Genomic DNA, 20599 nt, shown 5'->3' with positions numbered 1-20599 from the left:
TGTGAAGGTGAGGATTACCCATAGCCATTGGTTGCTTCATTGTACCGTGACCTTTGAGCAGTGTTCGAATTGTGTCAAAGCTCTTGGGGGGTCCCCACAAAAAAAAAAAAAAAAAAAAAAACGTAATAATATAGGCTACATATTTTCATTTATTTATTTCATATAATAAAGTATAGAATATTTTTGTGGATTGAGCTCGGTACCTCTAGGGGGGTCCGGGGGCATGCCCCCCCGGAAGAAAATTTTGTACATTTTAAAGATAAATTCATTAATCTGGTGCACTTTGAGTCACCCGAATCTGCTGTTAAAACTAAATAATCCACCCGCCAACCTCCCGAACCTATGATAGGCTATTCTCTGATTTAGATGTCTGCATCTGATCATCACATTTCAATTATTCAAATTCTCAGTGTTAAGCATGATAATATGATGAAATATCACACTGTAGGCTGATTTAAAATTAAGATTTATTTAAAATAAAAGTTCTTCTTTTGTCAAAATTACATGTCCAGCCTAAACAGAGGCTTTACTCCCTTCAAACTTAAATTGTCAATGTGTCATTACATCACTGTTGGAAAACACTCTTATCAGAATAATGTTTTTAGCTTTATAAAGGGCATTTCTTTCCCTAATTTGTACTCTCTATACTCTTTCCCTACTCTCAGGGAACTGAGGTTACGTTAGTAGCCTAACCGAGTAGGCCTACGTTATTTCTTATTTTATTTTTTTGATATTGAAAATTGTTTTAATCAGGGCATTTGTCCGGTTGGGCAAGTAGGCTACAATTCTCTTTCACTTGTCCCTTAAAAAACACACGCACGTGTCCCGGACAACCGTTAATGTCGAAATTCTATTCAGATCAGTAAATTACCAAACAATCATAAAAGAAAGAAATATTATCTTACTGTCATCGTGAGGTGAAAATGAGGATCCACTCTGCCAGACTCTCGTGAAAGTGCTTATCTATAGCACGAAATTTATTTCTCGTACCATTTATTCGCCAAAAATAGTTTTTGCGTGCATATGATACGCACTTTATGGTGTGTAATACGCACGTACTCCACACCCCTAATCCTACCCAAGGGGTTTGCAGTGTGTATCATTTACACGAAAAAAACAAACAAAAAAAAACGATTTTTGGCATATAAATGGCACGATCAATAAAATGTCTCTGTTTATAAATTTGAGCGTCTTTTCAGACGCAAATCTAATTTGAATTACTTTCTAATAGGAGCGGCAGCGAAATACTTCGATTAAAAAAATATATATTACCTAATAAATTATGTTTCTATTATTTTAGTTTTAATGAAAAACCAGGGGACCCCCCGAGGTAATTTTTTTGGGCCTTATGGGGGGTCCCTTGATGCTTATGGGGGGTCCCGGACCCCCCCAGCCCCCCCTCAATTCGAACACTGCCTTTGAGACATTTCTTTTCTTTTTTCTTTCACAAAAATAAATGACACTGTCACTGGGTGTTAATCCATATTGCCAGTAATTTAGAGAGTTTTAAGGCACTCTTCCTTTTTAATTGTTTTAAGGATTAAAATAATCATTTTTAAATGCCTTAAAACATGGAGAAACTTTAATACATCTACGTTTGTGTAGATAAAACTTGGCTACAATCAGCCAGAGCCGTTGAAAAACATTAATATTTAACGTTTCTGCGATCAACAAAGTTGTGGGAGCGTTGAGTTTGTGTATGGTTGACATGGCGACGCTGGCCCTTCCTCCCCCGGAGCCCCTGTGTGTGTGTGTGTGTGTGTGTGTGTGTGTGTGTGTGTGTGTGTGTGTGTGTGTGTGTGTGTGTGTGTGTGTGAGAGAGTGTGAGTTCAGTTGCTCCTCCTCACTCCTCAGTCAAGCACTGGTTTATTAAAGAGTGAATGAGGACTGCAGTTTTCCTGCTGTGGATACTGGATACTGTCTGAATCAAATATGTCTCACACTGTGACTCTCGCCGGTCCCTCGCCGTGGGGTTTTCGTCTGGTGGGTGGACGGGACTTCAGCACACCGCTCACCATCTCCAGAGTACGTCTTTTCTCGTTCTTCTCTTTTATTGATGGACTGTTTCGCCCCTTTACAACCGGCGTGCTATTTCATTGTTGTAACGTGGACATTTGGGTTTACTTCTCTAAATGTGGCTTTACTTCTCTAAATGAACTTGATGAACTTTGTTTTTCTTGTTTGTCGCGTCGGTTCGCCTCGCTTATACAGTAGTTTATCTCACACTCTGTAACGGAAGATATTTCAATTTCACTTAAGCTATTATGCTCAGTAAACTTAATAGAGTTCTTGTTTCTGTCCCGTTAAAATATCAACGTTATCTCCTAAAATTTCTTTGGAGAAAACCAGGAAATAATTAGACAATAGTTGACACTTATTAGAGCATATAGCTGTAAAATTTATTTGGCCTTTGAACAATATTAAAGGATAAATGTTTGAGCTCATATTGAGACCTCTCACTTTGAAAACTTCAGTACCTTGGCTTTTTTTATTATTTTTTTTATTAAAATTATTATTATTTTTAATATGCTGGAGATTTGAGGAGAAGTCTCCATTTAATCTAACTGCTGTCTAAGAGAAACATTTGAGATATTAAAGTAATCTTCTGTGTTAATATCACTTTCCTTTGGGCATTGACTTCGATGCTTCTCAAATGAATGAAAAGCTGAATCATGCTCGACAAACCCTATCATTTACTGCACATTTGTGGTCAGTAAATGCCTATGTCAGAAGAAATCTTATTCGACTGCCTTACACTTACATTTAGAAAAATGGCAGCTGGTTGTCACCGATTAATATTTACAGCCAGTCAGGGCTTTATCTGTGGTCATGGATGTTTAGTCTAGTCCAACCAACCTTCCACTGTCCAATGGATGAATGAAGGTGATGCTGGTACAGTTTTCTGCTTGTTTATTGGAACGGCTAAAAACTCAGTTTGAAAGTACTATCTATCCCCTACAATAGCCTATACAAAAAAACAAACAAAAACAAAACACTGGGTTAAAAATAAAATACAATTTGGGTTGTTTTTAGCCCAACAGCTGGGTAAATATAGGACAGAACACATGTTGGGCTAATCTTATACCAATACAATTGGGTTGTTTATTTAACCAAGCATAATGAGTTGATTTTATTAATTCATTTTTACAATAATACTATCTTATTTTATAATTGAATTGGTAGGCCTACTTACAGATTAACTTAAATCCTCCTTTTGAAAAATACTCTGCAGGTTTTATTAAGGGAAATTTTTGACTTTTTTAAGACCAAATAAAGATAATTTACTGAATAAATTAAAAGGAGAAAACAATACATCAATATGTCTAGGGAGAAACACGAGTTTGCACCAGCAACACTTGAGAGTTTGAAAATACAACTTTAAAAAGATTTTGATATCCATTGCTTTTTAATTTATTTATTTATTTATTATTTATTTATTTATTTCAAGCAAGTAGTGTGACAACAGAAAAAAATACATAATAATAATAGGAATAATAATAGTAAGAATAATAACTTATACACTTATGCTTGAAATGGAGTGGGGAGAAGTAAAACTTATTGAACCCCACCCCAGTCTGTCAAAGAATACAAACAAAATAGCTGCTTCCTACTTCAACTATCTCAAAGAGAGAAGGAAAAATACAATTATTTATATATATAAAAAAATAATAGTAATAATAATACCTCATTAAGAAACAGTATTATAGTTGCACATATGCAAAACCACACATACATACTATACATATTCATACAGATATTACCTCAGGTAACAATGAATATCAAATACCAACAATGGTAGACGTAATACCACAAGGGTAAATAACAACTAATCCAACACTCCACACAATATGAATACAATCAAACCTCATTATCATTGTAATGGGACCAGACCTTTTGTTTGTAAAGACGTTTGAAAAGGTGAATGTTGTTGTAATTCATTTTACAACAACAAAAACAGTAGCTTGAACTGCTCTCATCCACTAGAATATAAGATCTTCTGATCACACTGCAAAAAAATCATGTTCTTCCTCAGTATTTTTGTCCCGTTTTCCAATGCAGTGTCTAAAGATTCTTAAATCAAGATGCAATCACTGGAAATACAAAATGACTTGTTTTATGTAAAACCGATCGAAATGAATTGAGCTCATGCTTCAAAACAAGAACAAATATTTGCTAATGACTGACTCCATAACCTGCCCATAAACAAACAGTTCACAGTTCTGAGAACATTTTTTAACATCCTTATAGTATTTAGATTTGACAAAGGAGTCAGGTGTTTCCATCACGCGAAAAAAGGCCGATGCGACATGTGACTTACCTTTATGTTGCTTTGCACAGTAACTATGACATAAAACGTAAAACAAAGAAGAAATGCACCTTTTCAGCAACACCTGAGAACCGGTCTCTCCTGAAGAGGATGCAATAGTCTCTCGACCGCTGGATAACACAAAAACGACCCAAACACTGAAAAATCCTACAGGCTAAACCCAGCGTTTGAGTCGAGAAAATAACCTTGTGTTTTGGTGCTGAAGAAACATCTGCACCATGTAAAGATAGCAGCTTGATGCTGAAAGCTGGTGAGAGGCTCATCAGCACCACAGGATTGAGGATGGATCTGGTGAAGCGAAGCTACCGCTGGAAGGCTTGGCTTCGGATATCTTGCTTTTACGTCCTATGAAGGCTTCCATCTGGCACTGTGGATCCAGTTCCCAGTAAATGCTGAGATTAAACCTCAGGTTTTGTTAGGGAAAGTGTCTGTTAGGGTTGCAGATGGTAAGTTGCCTGTTGCCAATGGAAAACCTCCAAATGGAAAAAAAAGTTGGTATTACATTGTGAGTGTGTAAATGAATAGGCTTGGATTTGGTGCTGGAAACCCAAAGCACAGGACAATAGAGACACCAGGATAACAATATTCATGATTCTGAAGCTGAAAATACTGAATTATTTCAGACGAATATTCTCCGTCACTGACTAGATGTACTTAAAATAATGTAGGACACTTTTTACTGGTAACATCAGACATTTGGCATTATCAGAACACACAAATATTCCCCCAATGCATTATTATACTCAACATTATATGAAGTTCCTAAACGCAAGTTAGGGAGGAGTGAGCCCATCTAATCTTTCAATCAACAGCCTGAGTATATAAGCAGCCGCTTACCTCTCTCTTGCATCAGCTGTTCCAGTATCCCTCCACCTCCCCAAACTCCACCTTCATCTCAGGTACCTTGCCCTTCAATTATCATATCCTACTTTTAGCCACTGGGGGGGTATATCAAAGCTCGAGTTGAAGCTGCTTCATCGAGCCCCTCTTCAGTGGACAGCAAGCCAAATAAGTTTAACCTAATATCTTAAAGATTTTATGGGCAAACAAACTCGTTAAATAGTAGTTATAAATGACACTAAAACTTTGAAAACTTATGTTAACTCTCCACAATATTGTCACTATCCACAATGTTTTTTTTTTGTATTGCGATATATATTATGACACGATATATTCCAAGATGCAGTTTTAGTCAAATGAATGTGGACATTCAGACAATATGGGAGATATATGGAGATATTGTGCTTAACTTAAATGCAGTTACTTGGGATATCCACAACCTTGGACCATTGGTTTGTTGCAAAATGCTTTTGCTTCCGTGCTTCTGTTGAACATTTGGGGTTTTCCTGGTGAATGTGAAAGTGCTGAGGTAAAAGTTCATTGAATCATTGCCAAGTGCAATACACAACAAATTGTTAGCACTTGTCCTAACTGACAAATGTGGCTATCCATTTACAGGAACTCAGAACGGTGCGATGTCTTCACTCTTCAAGTCTTCACTACAAAATTACTGAGAATATCAGAATCTCTTTTTCATTCCTTCTGTAAACTTGAAAGAAGTCTGAACCAGATAGTCGTACATACGCCGTCTTATAAACACATTTACTCTGCTTATCTTCAATGTCTGACTGGCTCCCTCTGGGATTTCACAGGGCTAATTTATTGCATCCAGGGCCTTCCTCTTGTTTTCGCTCTGTAAGGGCATGCAGTAATGCTGGCAGGCCGAAACTCATTGTCCACTTTTGCTCAGCTCCACATTTATAACACACAGACACATTCCAGGAAGCCATGTGACATTATTCAAAAAGAGATTAAGTAGCCACTAGGAGATTCTGAGGCACAGGATTCATCAAAGTTCACAGCGTCACGGGCATGGTGCCAAGCTACACTGCTAAAGTTGAGTGTCTACTTTCTATGGGTGGTCTCTCGAATGGTGGGTTCTTGGCTGTAATTGGACAAAATGGGTTGCTCTGTTCTGACAGGGTCACAGAGAGTAGGAGGGGGAAAAAACAATGCTAAAAATCAATCAAACTCTATGGTATTTCAATGCAAATTGGTAGAGATCACCATGGACATGTTGTTCCCCCATTCTTGAAAAACAATTACCAAAACGACACAAGTTAAACCAAAATATGTCCCAGTGTACAATAAACACGGGTTGAGTTGCAGCAAGGATAAACAGGGTTGGTGCCGGCCACAATGAGAGCATGAACCCATTGATTCAGTGTTGTGTGGGAAGCAATTTTGTTACTTAGTTTGTTGGTACTTGATGTCCACTGTAATCTGAAGTGATCCTGAAACTAGAACAACTTCTCTATACTTTGAGAGTAATCATTGATTTTCCTCTACTTTTTGGTATTTTTAGTCCAAAGGTAAAGTAAACAGAAGTGCCAAAAGTTAAGCAGTTGTACATTGAAGGCTGGTTCAACATTCAGAATATTGGTTACATTGAAAGCAACCATTTTTATGTCCAATGTTTTCCAAATCACAGTAAGCCATTATTAATCGGAAGCTTCCTAGTGTGTGTGTGGGGTTTGATTGAATTCCCATTGCAATCATCAACAGGTTTAATGGATATAAAGCTCATATTTAGATCTACAGTGATCCTTTCTCCTCATTATTCTCTCTACATTTACAAGTTTTGATAATGTAGGCTATGTATAATGTTTTTAGCTTCTTATTTTCTTTCTTTTTTTGGCCAAAACAGTGAGGTCACATTACATAACTTGTTCTTTGTGGCTCAGCAGGGTAAACCAAGATGTTTCAAGATAAAGCAAGCACCATGTGACTACTAGTATAACTTCATACACGTGCAATGAGGCCTGTTAAATGGGACGAATTAGCCTTATTAGTAGGTCAAGAGCTTCTGTTTGCTGAATATTTAGGGTTGTACGTATGTGCTTGGCTTATTATAGGCAAGTGAATGAGTCATTTAGGTAATGACTTGGATGTGGGCTACATCCCACTGTAATAACAACAGCCATTGGTCCCTATTCTTAAGACAAGTGTTCTGTACTTAAGGACAATTTCAGGCAATTTCCTGGCTTAACATCTAAACTGGTGTTTTTAGACGTCTATGATTACTTCAAGTTAATTGTATCTATATAGTTAACTATAGTATGTAGTGGTGGATATAGTGCTTAAGTTTAATTACGTTTACTATGCAGAAGCATTACAATATCGACAAAAGAATTCACTACTGTATTAAAATGTTTTGATGCCTGATTTCTACATCCATCCATTTTTCAATCCACTTGATTTCTAAGATCTCTCACAAAGTTTTATTGTGAAACAATTTTTTTTTTTTTTAAGAAAGTAAGAGATGAACAGAGTTAGTAGATTTACAATAGTGACCCTAACATAAAATGGTTATTGGCTATTTGCATTTCAGTTTCTTAGATCTCAAAGCCAGAGGGTACTGACTGTGTCAGAGAATGAGATATGATATGATATGATATATGTTATTGATGTCATGTGTAGAGAACATGAGGGCTAACATATAGCCTAAATGCTTTTTTGAAGGATTTCAGCCATTGTTTACTGTAATTGAACAAATTACTGTTCAGTACATTAAAAATAATCTTGCTTCTCATGAAAACCGCTTGTCATTAAATCCACGACCAGATCAATATTTCGCCATAAAATCAAAAAAAAAAAAAAAAAAAAAAAAGAAAGAAATGATGACATTCTTTTAATCAGTCTACTATTTTGTTCCTCAATGTTAGAAGAAGAATCTCTTTTGTTACTGTAAAGGCTAGACTCATTGGAAAAGCATGACTCTACTAGGGCTGCACGATATTGGACAAAACTGACATTGCAAAAAAAAAATCTGCAATATTGTGATTTGAAAACAATTTCACCAGATTAATTGAATAGCCTAGCTCATTTTAAAATCAAACTAATCAGCCTACTTGTACTTAATTTAATCTCTAGATTGATTGCAGTGAATCTGCATAGAAAATAAAAAAAACTAATTACAAGCATAGATAAATACAATAGAACAAAGAGGCAAATTAAATAAACTTTATGCTTTATGTTTTCCAGGTTAGTCTAACAGTATTCAGATACAGAAATTGAATAATCAAATTTAAAATAGCACTGAATAGTCTTTACTTTATAAATTAAATATAATTAATCTTTGTTAAAGATACTAAAGTGATTTTCTCTGTGTATTTTGTTGTTTGATAAGCACTGATGACACAGACAGCCGTGGGTATATTAGGCTGCTGTCACTTTAAGACCGAATGCACGGATCCAATATAATGATACGCATCCATTTTCTTTCTCAACTCTTTACGTTCACTTAAAACGTAAGCAACTGTGTTACGAGGACACTTGCCGAGGCGGACGAGTCGATGTGTCCGTTCAAGCACAAAAAGAAAAAACTCCACAAAAAACTCCCAAAATGTACCTATACCTCAACACTAGAGGTAGTAAAACACCAACAGCATTTACTCCTTTTCACACAAATTATTAGGGATGCACGATATATCGGCCACCATATCGGTATCGGCCGATATTTGTTCATTTTTAATGTTATTGTTATCCGCCCGATAAGAAAATGCGGCTGATACATTAAAGCCAATAAATAATAGATTATTTCCTTCAGCTGAAACACTGCAGATACACACTGTTCAACATGATGGCTTTAAATTGCTTGAACTATGATTGGAGTCACTTCAAACAAGGAAAATGCAGTAAAAGTGCAACATGTATTGTTTATGTATTAAAGTGCAACAAGTCTGTCATATAGACTACATCAAATTATAATGAGAACATTATAATAATTGTGTGTTTGGGACATGGATTTTAATTGGTGAGACTTTTGTTTTTGTAATCAGGCTCTCAAACGATATATACAAATTTGGATTTGCATTTATCGGCCAATATATCGGTTATCGGCTTTCAAAATAAAGAATTATCGGTTATCGGTATCGGCCAGAATTTTCAAATCAGTGCATCCCTATAAATTATGATTACAGGGACAGATTTTTTTGATTAAGAAAGACTTATTTTTGCTCAGTTTCTTGCGTTAAAACCTCAAAACACTGTTCCCATGATTTGCAAACTAATACATTTGGACATTTTCATCACATAACCAGCTCTATATTTATGGCTTTTCTGATGTAGTAAGCATGCTCGGTAGCTCATCTGGTCCAGCATTGCACTTGTGGGAAACACAATTAAAGAGCTCAAAGACTTCTAGAATCGAGTTCAATTGGCATGGTTGCTTTAGCAAATATCTTTTTATCTCACGTTTGCTTTTGTTAACACTATCGGTTATGTTTAGGGTAGGGTTTAGTGTAGGTGGTAAACATGCTATACGCAACAACTCGTTAAATATTGTGATATCATGATAATGCTTCAGTGTGTAAATATATAAACACTGGAAATTATATAACCAACATACATGTTTCATGTTCTTTCTGTGAGTAGAAAGCATCCTAACCACTTCTGATAGTGAACAGCAGTGTTTTACTGTAGCATTACATAAAAAGTAAGTGTCATTTCAACGTCAATGTAAACCCCTGAAGTAATATGTAGTTATATCAACCTGAAAACGTAACATCAGGAAAATCCAGGTAAACAAAAACACCTCAAACTAAGGGTGGACGAATCTTTTTGCTATTGTACTTTCTGTTTGTTATTAAAAATAAGAATTTTTAAATCGCAAACAATAGGACAAATACCATAAAACAAAGATACAAATGAAATATACAGGGCTTTAATTTTTTTTAGGCAGGCCTACATTAGGTTTATTTATAAGTAGCACTTAAGTAATAATTAATAATCAAATGTAAAAATCAAACACTGTTTAGTCTTCACTCGATGAATTAAAAATACATGAACTCTTATTAAAGCTACACAAATGATTCAGTCGAGATCAGCGAGTGATTTTCTATTTCCAGTGTGGATAACATCTTTGGTTCTAGTGTCTTTTGTCCCATCGCGTTGCACCGCTCTTGTCTGGTGTAGGCACTGTGTTATTGCATTAAAATCATTCAGTTATCACAAGCCATTGCAATATAGACATCGCATTGCTATATTTTGCATATTATATCCTATAATGGTAAGTTATTTTTAAACTCGATAGAGCCTGTAAGCGCTATTCACCTAATATTCACCAAGATCATGGTTTGATTAAATTTTATTAATGCTGATTTTAATACAAATAAAAATAAACAGGTTGTTCTGTTCTGTATTAAATTGTAGTGATGAGAATAATTTTTTTTCTTGCATTACAGTAATAAGACCGTTACAGTTATGTTCAGTTAGTTTCTGTTTTCATGGACTTTTGGTTTGTTATTTTCAGTCTCAAATGTGTTTGTTTGTATCAGGGGCTGTTTACAACTAAAACTGTAAAACTGTGTATGCGTTTTTTGGCCGCTCATTTACACGACAACGGCGTTTTGGTGCAAAGTGAAAGTTTTTGAAAACAGTTTAAACAACAAAAACGTGAACCGTGAAGACGATGACGTGATGCACACGTGTATTATGTGTTCAGTCTGTAGTGTTTCATCGCCATCTACTGGCCTGGCAGCAGAATACAGCGTTTTTAGTCGTTTTCGCGATGACAATGGTGTCATCTGTGCGTGGAAAACTCAAAGGAAAAACTTCTCCATTTTAAGCCTATCGCTGTCGTATAAACGTACCCTTAAGGGGGCCGCACACCGGACGCGCAGCTCAGCGCCGCGCCGCGCCGCGCCACGTCTAGGACAACTCTCACCTGAAAATCCGATAACATCAGCAATTTTCTGATTTCTGTAAATAAATATAAAACTAAATGTATATTGCAGCACAGGGTTAAGTCCGTATATACATTAACTACGATTTGAGACACATAAATGTAAATTTAATATAAAACTATGTAAATGGCGCTCTGTGGCGCGGCAGGATTTTGAACACGGTCCTGAGCCGTTGCCGAGCTGCGCGTCCGGTGTGCGACCCCCTTTAGTTTCCCGCCAGTCATCAGTTGTCATGGACACTCATGTAATCATCACACCTGTTTGTTATCATCTCATTATCACTGTGTAGCCTATTTCAGGGTAGGTTTACACGACAACGATATGCTTAAAACGGAGTCGTTTTTCCCGTTGAGTTTTCACAGATGCACGTTTACGTTGTTTACACGGAGACCATTTTAAGAAAACGTGCATTTTGAAACCCGTTTTCAAACGTTTGCGTTTTCAGGCACTCAAAACACCGTTGTCCTGTAAATGAACGGCCAAAACGCATTAAAAAGTTGTATGTTTTTAGTTGAAAACGGTGTCGTGGAAACGGCCCCTAAGTTGCTCTGTTTCACCCTTCAGTTGTCGGTTGTAGTGTGTGTTTGTGTGTAGACATTGCCTTCATCTTCGTGGATTACCTGAGTTTGTTGTCATTAAAAGACCCTTTTGTTCAGTGAAACCTTTTTGAACTCTTTTTCATCTTCGTAACAAAGACAGACACAAAGGTTGTGATTTTGTTAAATGTTCGTGTTCAATGAGAATTTAGGGGGAAATGTTTCTTTATGCAAAATATTATTTATTTTCTCCTTTTAAATTTTGGGGTGAAATGAATCAGACATTTCTTTGTGAGATTTACGCTAAGCATTATGCACCTGAATGTTGACAGACAAGGTCTTACAGTGACTATGAAATTGCCTCATAAGCATGGATGCCTCACATTGAATAGTCAGCACATCTCACGCTAGTCAACTGAGTAATTGATCATCTGTCATTGGTGTAGTTGTAGGCTTTGTTTTATTGATGGTTTCCAGTGAGTCAGTAATGGTACCCTTGGCTCCAGGCATTGCAGTGTTTGTCCTGGGTGTGGTACTTCCTTAACCTTTCTTCTGTTTGTCTTTTGTTAGATAACACCTGCGAGTAAAGCAGCGCTGAGCGACTTGTGCCCTGGAGACACCATCCTAACCATCAATGGAGAAAGCACAGAGACCATGACACACATGGAGGCCCAGAACCGCATTAAAGCCTGCACAGATCAGCTTGTGTTGGCCATCAGCAGGTACTGCCTGTATATCTGCCTTACTATCCTCACATCCAGGTGCTGCTTGTTTTCACGAAGATATAGACCTTATGCGCCAGAGAAACGAGGGCGCCGCCATCTTTAGAATATTGTCTTTGAACTTCCGGTTTTGCGGTTGCTCTATATTTCTATGGCGCTGCTGTCCAGGAGTAATTAGCTTTTGAAGTGGATTTACTTAATGTAAAGTTAACGAAAGTTATCATGAGGATTGTAATGTTTAAAGCAGATGACTTAACAAATGTCAGTCGACCGGGAAGATTTTAAAACGAGCCGTTCATTAATAAACGCAAAATCGCTGTGAAAATACAGACCGGAAGTCAAAAGACAACGAGCGCGGCGCTGAAAAGGGGCGGGGCTACAGACCTTTGACTTTTGTCTTTGAACTTCCCTTTTTTTTGCTGTACCTCTGTATATTTCTATGCAACACTAGATTTCTACCATCAGGCTCTCAAAATTATATACAAATTTGGATTTAGATTTATCGGGGAATATATCGGTCATCAGCTTTCAAGAATTGAAAGAATTAGTTGGTGAAGAGGATTTACTTATTGTAGCCTAGAATTAATGAAAGTTATCATGAGCATTGTAATGTTTTAAGCGGATGTCAGAACAAATGTCAGTAGACCGGGAAGATTTAAAAAAAACGAGCGATTCATTCTAGGGATGCACCGATATGCAAACTTTGGCCGATACCGATAACCGATAAGTCTTTATATTTGAAAGCCGATAACCGATATATTGGCTGATAAATCTAAATCCATATATTTATATAATTTTGAGAGCCTGATTACAAAAACAAACATCTCACCATTAAATACCATGTCCCAAACACACAATTATAACGATGTTCTCATTATAATGTAATGTAGCCGATATGACAGATTTTGCGCTGAACTGTATTTTCCTCCTTGAAGTGATTCCAATCATATTTCAGCAAATTCAAAACCATCATGTTGAACAGTGATCATCTGAAGTGTCTCAGCTGAAGGAAATAATACATTATTTATCGGCTTTACTACATCAGCCAAATTTTCTTATTGGGCCGATAACGATAACAGTAAAAACGAACATATATCAACCGATACCGATATGGTGGCCGATATATTGTGCATCCCAAGTTCATTCATAAATCAATAAAATATATAAATCAGAAGAAACAACAAAAGCGCAGCGTTAAAAAGGTGCTACATACGGTCTATAGAAACAGTCAGTGTTTTGAGACGCTGCACATGTGCATTGGAGGATCTAGCCTGTTTAATGAATCTATTTGAGAACAAGTAACTACATTTATAATACAGTTCAAGTTTCTTATTTAATTGTGAGTTCAGCAAGTTTTAGAAATTTCAGGATTCCCCTATTTAAGTAGATTGGACTTGGTCTCGGATGGAACGGACTTTTCTTGAAAGGGACTTTTTGTTTTTAGTCAATTCTGTGTGACAGAACAGAAAGAAACTGTGCTCAACTTGAGCATAATTTTCCCCAAAACTTTAATCTGTCACCATGCCAGGCTATACCATCGAAATTACAATATGATAGAAGACTATCCTTTTCAACACACACAAAATTTTTAGTGTGAGAGTGTGAGATTCACCGAGAGGCATCATATGCTACATCTTGCCATATTTGGTGTGTGTTCTCTGAGCAAGCAGCGCGTGTTATTTGGAAAAGCCCTGACCTCTTGGAAGACCTGCTCATTTATCATCTTTCGACATTAAGTGGTACATTCACATAGGAGTAGTAAATTTATTTAAGGATACTCTGGGTTGTTTATACTGAGCATTCGACTGGGAACGTTTTCCTCCGATTACATTTCAAAACTTGTTTTTTTTACACCATTACTAGAGTAACTTTAACGTTTGCCTGTGCAAAACTTTCCAGCACAACACTAGGATTGCTAGACGTTTTATGCATCGATGCAGGATCATTCACATCAGCATCGCAAAAAAACATTATATTTCATCGCTCTAGTTGGGTATTTATTCAGTTCCTTAACCACTAGCATGAGCAGTTGTAATAGTGATGCTTGCCTTGCCAAACACCACTAGTTATTATTGATCTAGGTTTCCATTTGGAAATTGAACTCTAAACAGTCTTAGAGAGAAAACAGAATTCCACGTTTTGTCAACATTAGTCTTTTTTTCATGGCCTGCATAGATAGCTCTGTGAAGGTCACGTGACACCGTTGTAAATGCAAAAGCATGGCCCCCTGTATCTATTGGTATGTGACCTTTAGCATATGCCAATGACTCATTTGTATTTGTCTGCGCTCTTGCTGGCCTGATAAGCAACGCTTCGTTCCAGTGTGCATGATGTGCTCGAGCGGATCACAGGCTGCAGCTTCTGTTTTCCGTGTGCTCGGATGGAAATGCAATTACATGGGACACGGCACCCAGGATCACACTGAATCATATTCTCCTTGAGACCGTAGAGATGTGAAAACATAAATTACTAAACCCAACCACTGTGTTTCTTGTTCACACTGTTTATGTTGTTTATTTAGCATTTAAAAAAGCAATTTATATGTTATTAGCTCCTGCTTCAGATTAGAGATTAGAGATGATGAACTGAAAAAATGCATGACAAATTATGAATTTACCTGAATTGGAAAAAAAAAAAAAAAAACTTTAATAACTAAAAATTCTAGTTTAGATTCAACAACATGTGACGGAAAACATTACACAGAAACACACAGAAATTACAGCAAAAAAAAAGACCTGACTGGTCGAAACGCTGCACTGTTTATAAACACATTTTTCAAGCTGTAATTTCAGTGTGCCGACATTATTTTATTTTTTTGTTCATTGATTGTTATCTACACCAGCTAAACACCAGCGATTTCAAAGCGTGTTTTTGAGACTGTCTTTGGTTCACTGCAGTTTTAAGGAGAAAATACTCAGCAATGGTGTCGACTTATGAATTTGCACATGGTTTGTATTAAAGCATATTAAAAACACTTCATAGACATATGAGTAACATTAAAAGCTTGATTTTCACCACAGACAAACATTTTAAACATCATATTTTCTCACATCAGGCCCAAACAGAGATTAGATTGATTTGCCCCCAAACACCCATGGCTCATTGGTTATTATTATGACATTTCCTTCTGAATTTCAGTCTTTCTCTTCAGGAAAATGGACCAAAAATATGAATTGCTTTCTTTAGAGCAGTGGTTCCCAACCCTGGTCCTAGAGAACCCCTAATACGGCACATTTTTGATGTCTCTCTTATCTGGTCACCGTGATTTTGTCACCAAGGAAGACATATTTTGTTGATCCTGGAACAACATTCATGTCCAAATATTTTGTCCTAAACCTAGCCCTACCCATCAGTTATCCCTAAAATCAGAGAGGAATGATATGTGAATAGCACTGATTTACAAGCACCTAACCCTGGCCGTAAGCCTATTTTACTTGTCCCTCAAATCTGATTGGTTAAATGAAATGTTGATGTTGATCCAGGAACATGTTGTACTTGGTGAGATCACGTTCACCCACACCTATCTAAGGTCTTGGAGTCTTTATGAGCTGATGAGTTGAATCGGGTGTTTTTGATTAGGAAGACATCTAAAACTAGTTCTGGGAGTCCTCCAGGACCAGGGTTGGGAACCACTGCTTTAGATTACGAATGCATCCATAGCAATAGCAAGCAGATCAAAGTTCATGGCTGTAATGTAGACTAAAGCCTATTGGTGGCTATTTCCTAAAAAGGGACATGCCATTTGTCCTACCTTCATGAAGGCTGTGACACACCAAGCCGTTTCGCCTGTGTCTGGGCCAAAAAGTTGTGCTTGAACACACCACAAAAACTACAGCCAACGGCCAACTAGCACAAATGTTCTGAGAAAATAACTGTCTATACCAGCAGGTGGCAGTAGTCTGTATTCGACATTAAAAAAGGGAAAGCCGGAAGGACTGTAAAAGACTGTAGCGAGACTTCCACGACACAAAATCGGCACAATACCAAAGGATTCTTTCTTTTTATAACAGCGGAAAAACCTTAAGATATGGTTCATACAGACGACAGTAAGACATCATTCAAAACTGAAAAGGGTCTATTTTTATTTGTGTACACTCACAATAAAAACATCGTTGTGCTTTTGTAAAATGAAGAAAACTTACAGGATGCCACTTTCTGCCGTCCCGGTTTCCCTTCCGTGAAGTTTGTGGAGCTTGTCACAAAAATTCATCTATACTTAGCATTATGCTACTAGCAAGCTCTTGTGTGCATCTGAACTCTTGTTTTGGGCTGATGCGTAGATAGTCTCTTCTTTTTCTTCTTCTTCTGCTCTTTTTCCTGTTGTTGTGGTTAGCAAACAGCATTGCATTACCACACGGCCCCCCTCCTGGACTGGAGTGTGTATCGCCTGTGACTGACTATATTCGTCGTCTGACTGTATGAACCGAACCGTGACGTCCATGCCGTGATACATGTACCGTTACACCCATATCACCCACACCGGGACTCTGGAGCCTTAAGTCGGCTTGGCTCCCTAATTTATGCCTGGTCAAAGGTGAAAGCCCACTGGGTGACCCCTCCATGCCCGGAGTCCGGAGCCCCAACTTGGCTTGGGTCCTGAGTTTTGCCCGGTCAAAGCTGGACAGAAAGTGGCGGTATCCCAGAGCCGGACGATCCCAGGGGCTCAGGACTGTGGGTAATATAGGGTCCCTCTGGGATCTCTCCATGCCTGGAATCTCAAGCCTTAACTCAGCTTGGCTCCCGAATTATGCCCGGTTATACATAAAGGACTTTAGGACAAAACGGATCTCATTTGAATGAATGCGTGTAATCTGTAGGCCTATCTAAATATAGTTGTAAATTAAGGTAGTAAGTAAGGTAAGGGTAAAAGGTTAGTAAGGTAAAAGCACACAAATAAATGTTATCATTAAACATTTTCAGAAAATGTACCAAAGTTTGCAAGTAGAGGGATTCCTCACTGAAACACATAAGGTGGGCTTAAATGGTTCCACAGTGAGTAATGGTGAAAAATGACAATGTTTTCCTTTAAAAATGTAAGATATGTTTACAAATACATGCATGGAGCTTAAATATACTGTGGACTAAGTATCATAGTAATTTTCATTGTGCCCACATTGAGAAATGTTACGTTTTTTTCATTCAAGGTTAGCTTGTGTTGGCTCTAGTTTGCATGCGTTTTGTGGCGCCGTACCATTTAAGCCCATCTTTAAAAAAAGTTACTTTATGAAAATAATCTTCTCTACAAAACAATTTATGATGTATTTTTTTTGTAAATTAATGTAAAATGATTGAAAATTCTTTGGCAGTCTAGCCTTTCTGTAAGGCTAACGGTTTGACCTAGAGATTGGCTTTGAACGCAAGCTAATAAAACGCATCTTTCCATTTAAAGGAAAATGATATAAAATGATAAAGTACTATTTGTTCATACACAAAAAACAATACATTTATCTCTTATTTGACATAATATCAATGTAGTTACCAAAGAAATGGCTGAAAATTGCAGAAATGTGTTGATTTCTGAAGAGTCCCGAAACACCAGAGTTTTGGGGTGACTCTGTGTGAGGTCCCCTGAGACAGCACATGGGTGGGGCTAACTCAACACCGCCAAATGTGATTGGTACGCAATAAAAAATGCCAGGGAAGTAACAAATCACTTGATTGGTTAAAATAATGAGCAGCATAAAAAATTATTTTCTCTTTTTTTAATTTGACTTCAGAGTTGAAAGTGGGCTTAATGGGTACACTTACCCTAACTTAAACAATATAATAATTTAAGGCAGAAACAATGAGCTTATTGAAGTAATGAATTGTTTGTTAACAAATGATTATGACATTTAGAAAAATGGAGCATTGGTATCCCAGCAAGCAATTTTGCGTTTAAAAGGCCGTCCAAACACAGCCTGGACGTCAAGGCTAAAACAAGGCAACATTTGGGTTGTCAGTGAAAATGTAATCGACGTCTAAACCATCGCCCAAGAATAGACTAATCATCAATTAGATAACGAAGACATGAAATGAGTGAAGAAATGAAACCAAACACTTTGTAATTACTGTTTACTTTGCTTACATGATGGAATATCAAACATCTCGCAAGTTATTTGGGCAAAAACGGCATGTAACCAAATTCAAGGTTATTCTGGCCAGAAGTGGGTTACTCATAGCCGGACTATATTGGGGCTATAGTTAGCCTGACATTTGGAAAAATGTAGCATTGGAATATCCTTGTATTTCTGGCTGCTACATTCAGTGATGCCATGTCTGGTTCCTGAACATACCGGATGTGTCCCCGGTTGACTCCTGAGTCAGCACTGGACAAAGAGGTCTAATGAAACATGTCATACAAATCCACCCAGGCATATCCTCAAGCCACTGTGAAGGCAGAGAACAGCTGCTGGGAATCTCTCCGTATCTCCCTAGCCTCCTCCTTTCTCTTTGAGGAAAGTTGCAGTCTGGAAAAGGCGGAGAGTGTGCGGATGACAAAGATTTGTTTCCACAAGTCATGAAGCTGTCGGAAAGAGCGTGCTGGGCCAAGCAAGTTGAGTCATAAGACCTGGGTCAGGAAAGTGCAGGGGAGCAGAGAGAATAAAAAAGAGGAATTAAAGGAAAGAGAAAACGGGGCAGGGCTAAGTGCTTAGTGGACAATGACGCATGAATGAAGAATTGTGTGTGGATTTGAAAGCTTAGAGGAAGAAACAAAGGGAGGGGAAAACTACGTTTGCCATTTCTTGACAGTTGAAAGGGGAATTTTGAAGGGATTGGTGATGATGTCATTAGCTGAGCGTCAAATACCTGTGGGCGTTTTTTTTTTTTTTTGCGTGGGATAAAAATATAGTAGTTAAAAAGTGTCCGTTTTCAAACATGTTGTCTGCTATTGGTTCAATAAACAGGGCAACCTGAGCAAAGTCACGCTGTTGGTTGAGCTGATATGTGGAGATGTTCTGCGAAGGGGAGAAAATGTTCTTTCTTCAAGCAGCTTAAAGGTTTATGTTCTGTTTTTCAGGTTGTTTCTGGGTTTTAAGCCCTATTCGGACGGGATTAACTTTACAAGGGTGGATGGAGTAATGTAATTTTACCACAGGACGTCTGTAATAGTTAATGGCCAATTCGCACGGGTTAAGATATCTCAATAAAACTAGCAGAAGTGGGAGAGTAACTTGATTTGCGCATCGCCTTCGGATTGGATTGTGTTGGTAAAAGGCACTTACCTAACGCTAAAAGAAGTTTCATGCCTCTAACAAGTGCTGTCGATCTGATCTGAATGGTGTGTGTGAAACACTTGAGTTTTGCCACAGACTCGTTCCAGCGACTCGAACACAACTGATGCTTTTTCAAGCGTCTCCATACTTGAAAAAACGCGAAAAACTACTTTTAAACTGGAAATGACACAATATTTACGTACATATTTACAGCGGGTCTGTTCGCACGGGATTAGTTTTACCTGAGGTCATTTTTCCGGACATTTTAACTGAAGGTAAAAGTCGCCGTAATCTTTACTGACATTGACAGTAATGATCACTGAGATGCACATTCAGACAGGACTAACATCACTGAGAAGCTCTGGTAATTATTACTTTACCCCACCTCTTCGTGTTAAAGGGATACTCCACTTTTTTTGGAAATAGGCTCATTTTCCAACTTCCCCAGAGTTAAACAGTTGAGTTTTACCGTTTTCGAATCCATTCAGCCGATCTCCGGGTCTGGCGGTGCCACTTTTAGCATAGCTTAGCATAGATCATTGAATCGGACAAGACCATTAGCATCTCTCTAAAAAAAAAGACCAACGAGTTTCGATATTTTTCCTATTTAAAACTTGACTCTTCTGTAGTTACATCGTGTACTAAGACCGACGGAAAATGAAAAGTTGCGAGTTTCTAAATCACACGAGGTCCCCAGATAATACTAATCCAGTGCAAATAGGGCTTTTGTGTTAGGTGTCTTGTGTGTATATATAGCCCTGTGTTTGCTTCTTGAGTTTGTTGGTTATTGTATGTTTTGGTGCGTTATATATCATTCTAAAGCATACATATATCATACTTTTCCATTCCTGATTAAACATGGCTGGGGTCTGTACCATGAAGCCGGTTTAGCTAGTTTGTACAGTTTGTGGAGCTCGTCACAAAAATGAATCGAAACTCAGTGTATAAGTGTACAAGTGTTTCAGTCTTAGTTTGTCGGTTGTTGTCTTTGCACGTTGTGTGAAGCTGTTGCATTCCTGCTCTTTTATTATGTTTCATGTTCCTGCTCCTGGTTTTGACCCTCTAGTTGGAT

The 20599-nt window shown here is 37.6% G+C and overlaps 1 protein-coding gene across 1 annotated transcript in view; it reads left to right on the top strand.

The window, feature by feature from the left end:
- The first annotated feature begins 1856 nt into the window (after window positions 1-1856).
- pdlim4 (PDZ and LIM domain 4) overlaps window positions 1857-20599 on the top strand; it is a 51376-nt gene continuing 32633 nt past the window's right edge. The window contains exons 1-2 of the mRNA XM_084386875.1: window positions 1857-2025; window positions 12180-12331. Coding sequence (XP_084243001.1) covers window positions 1933-2025; window positions 12180-12331 — 245 coding nt within the window. The 5' untranslated portion in view covers window positions 1857-1932. The remainder of the gene's footprint in view (window positions 2026-12179; window positions 12332-20599) is intronic.

Source organism: Rutilus rutilus (assembly GCF_951802725.1).
Source record: "Rutilus rutilus genome assembly, chromosome: 18".
NCBI classification, from domain to species: domain Eukaryota; kingdom Metazoa; phylum Chordata; class Actinopteri; order Cypriniformes; family Leuciscidae; genus Rutilus; species Rutilus rutilus.
This window is presented reverse-complemented; position numbering and strand designations above follow the sequence as displayed.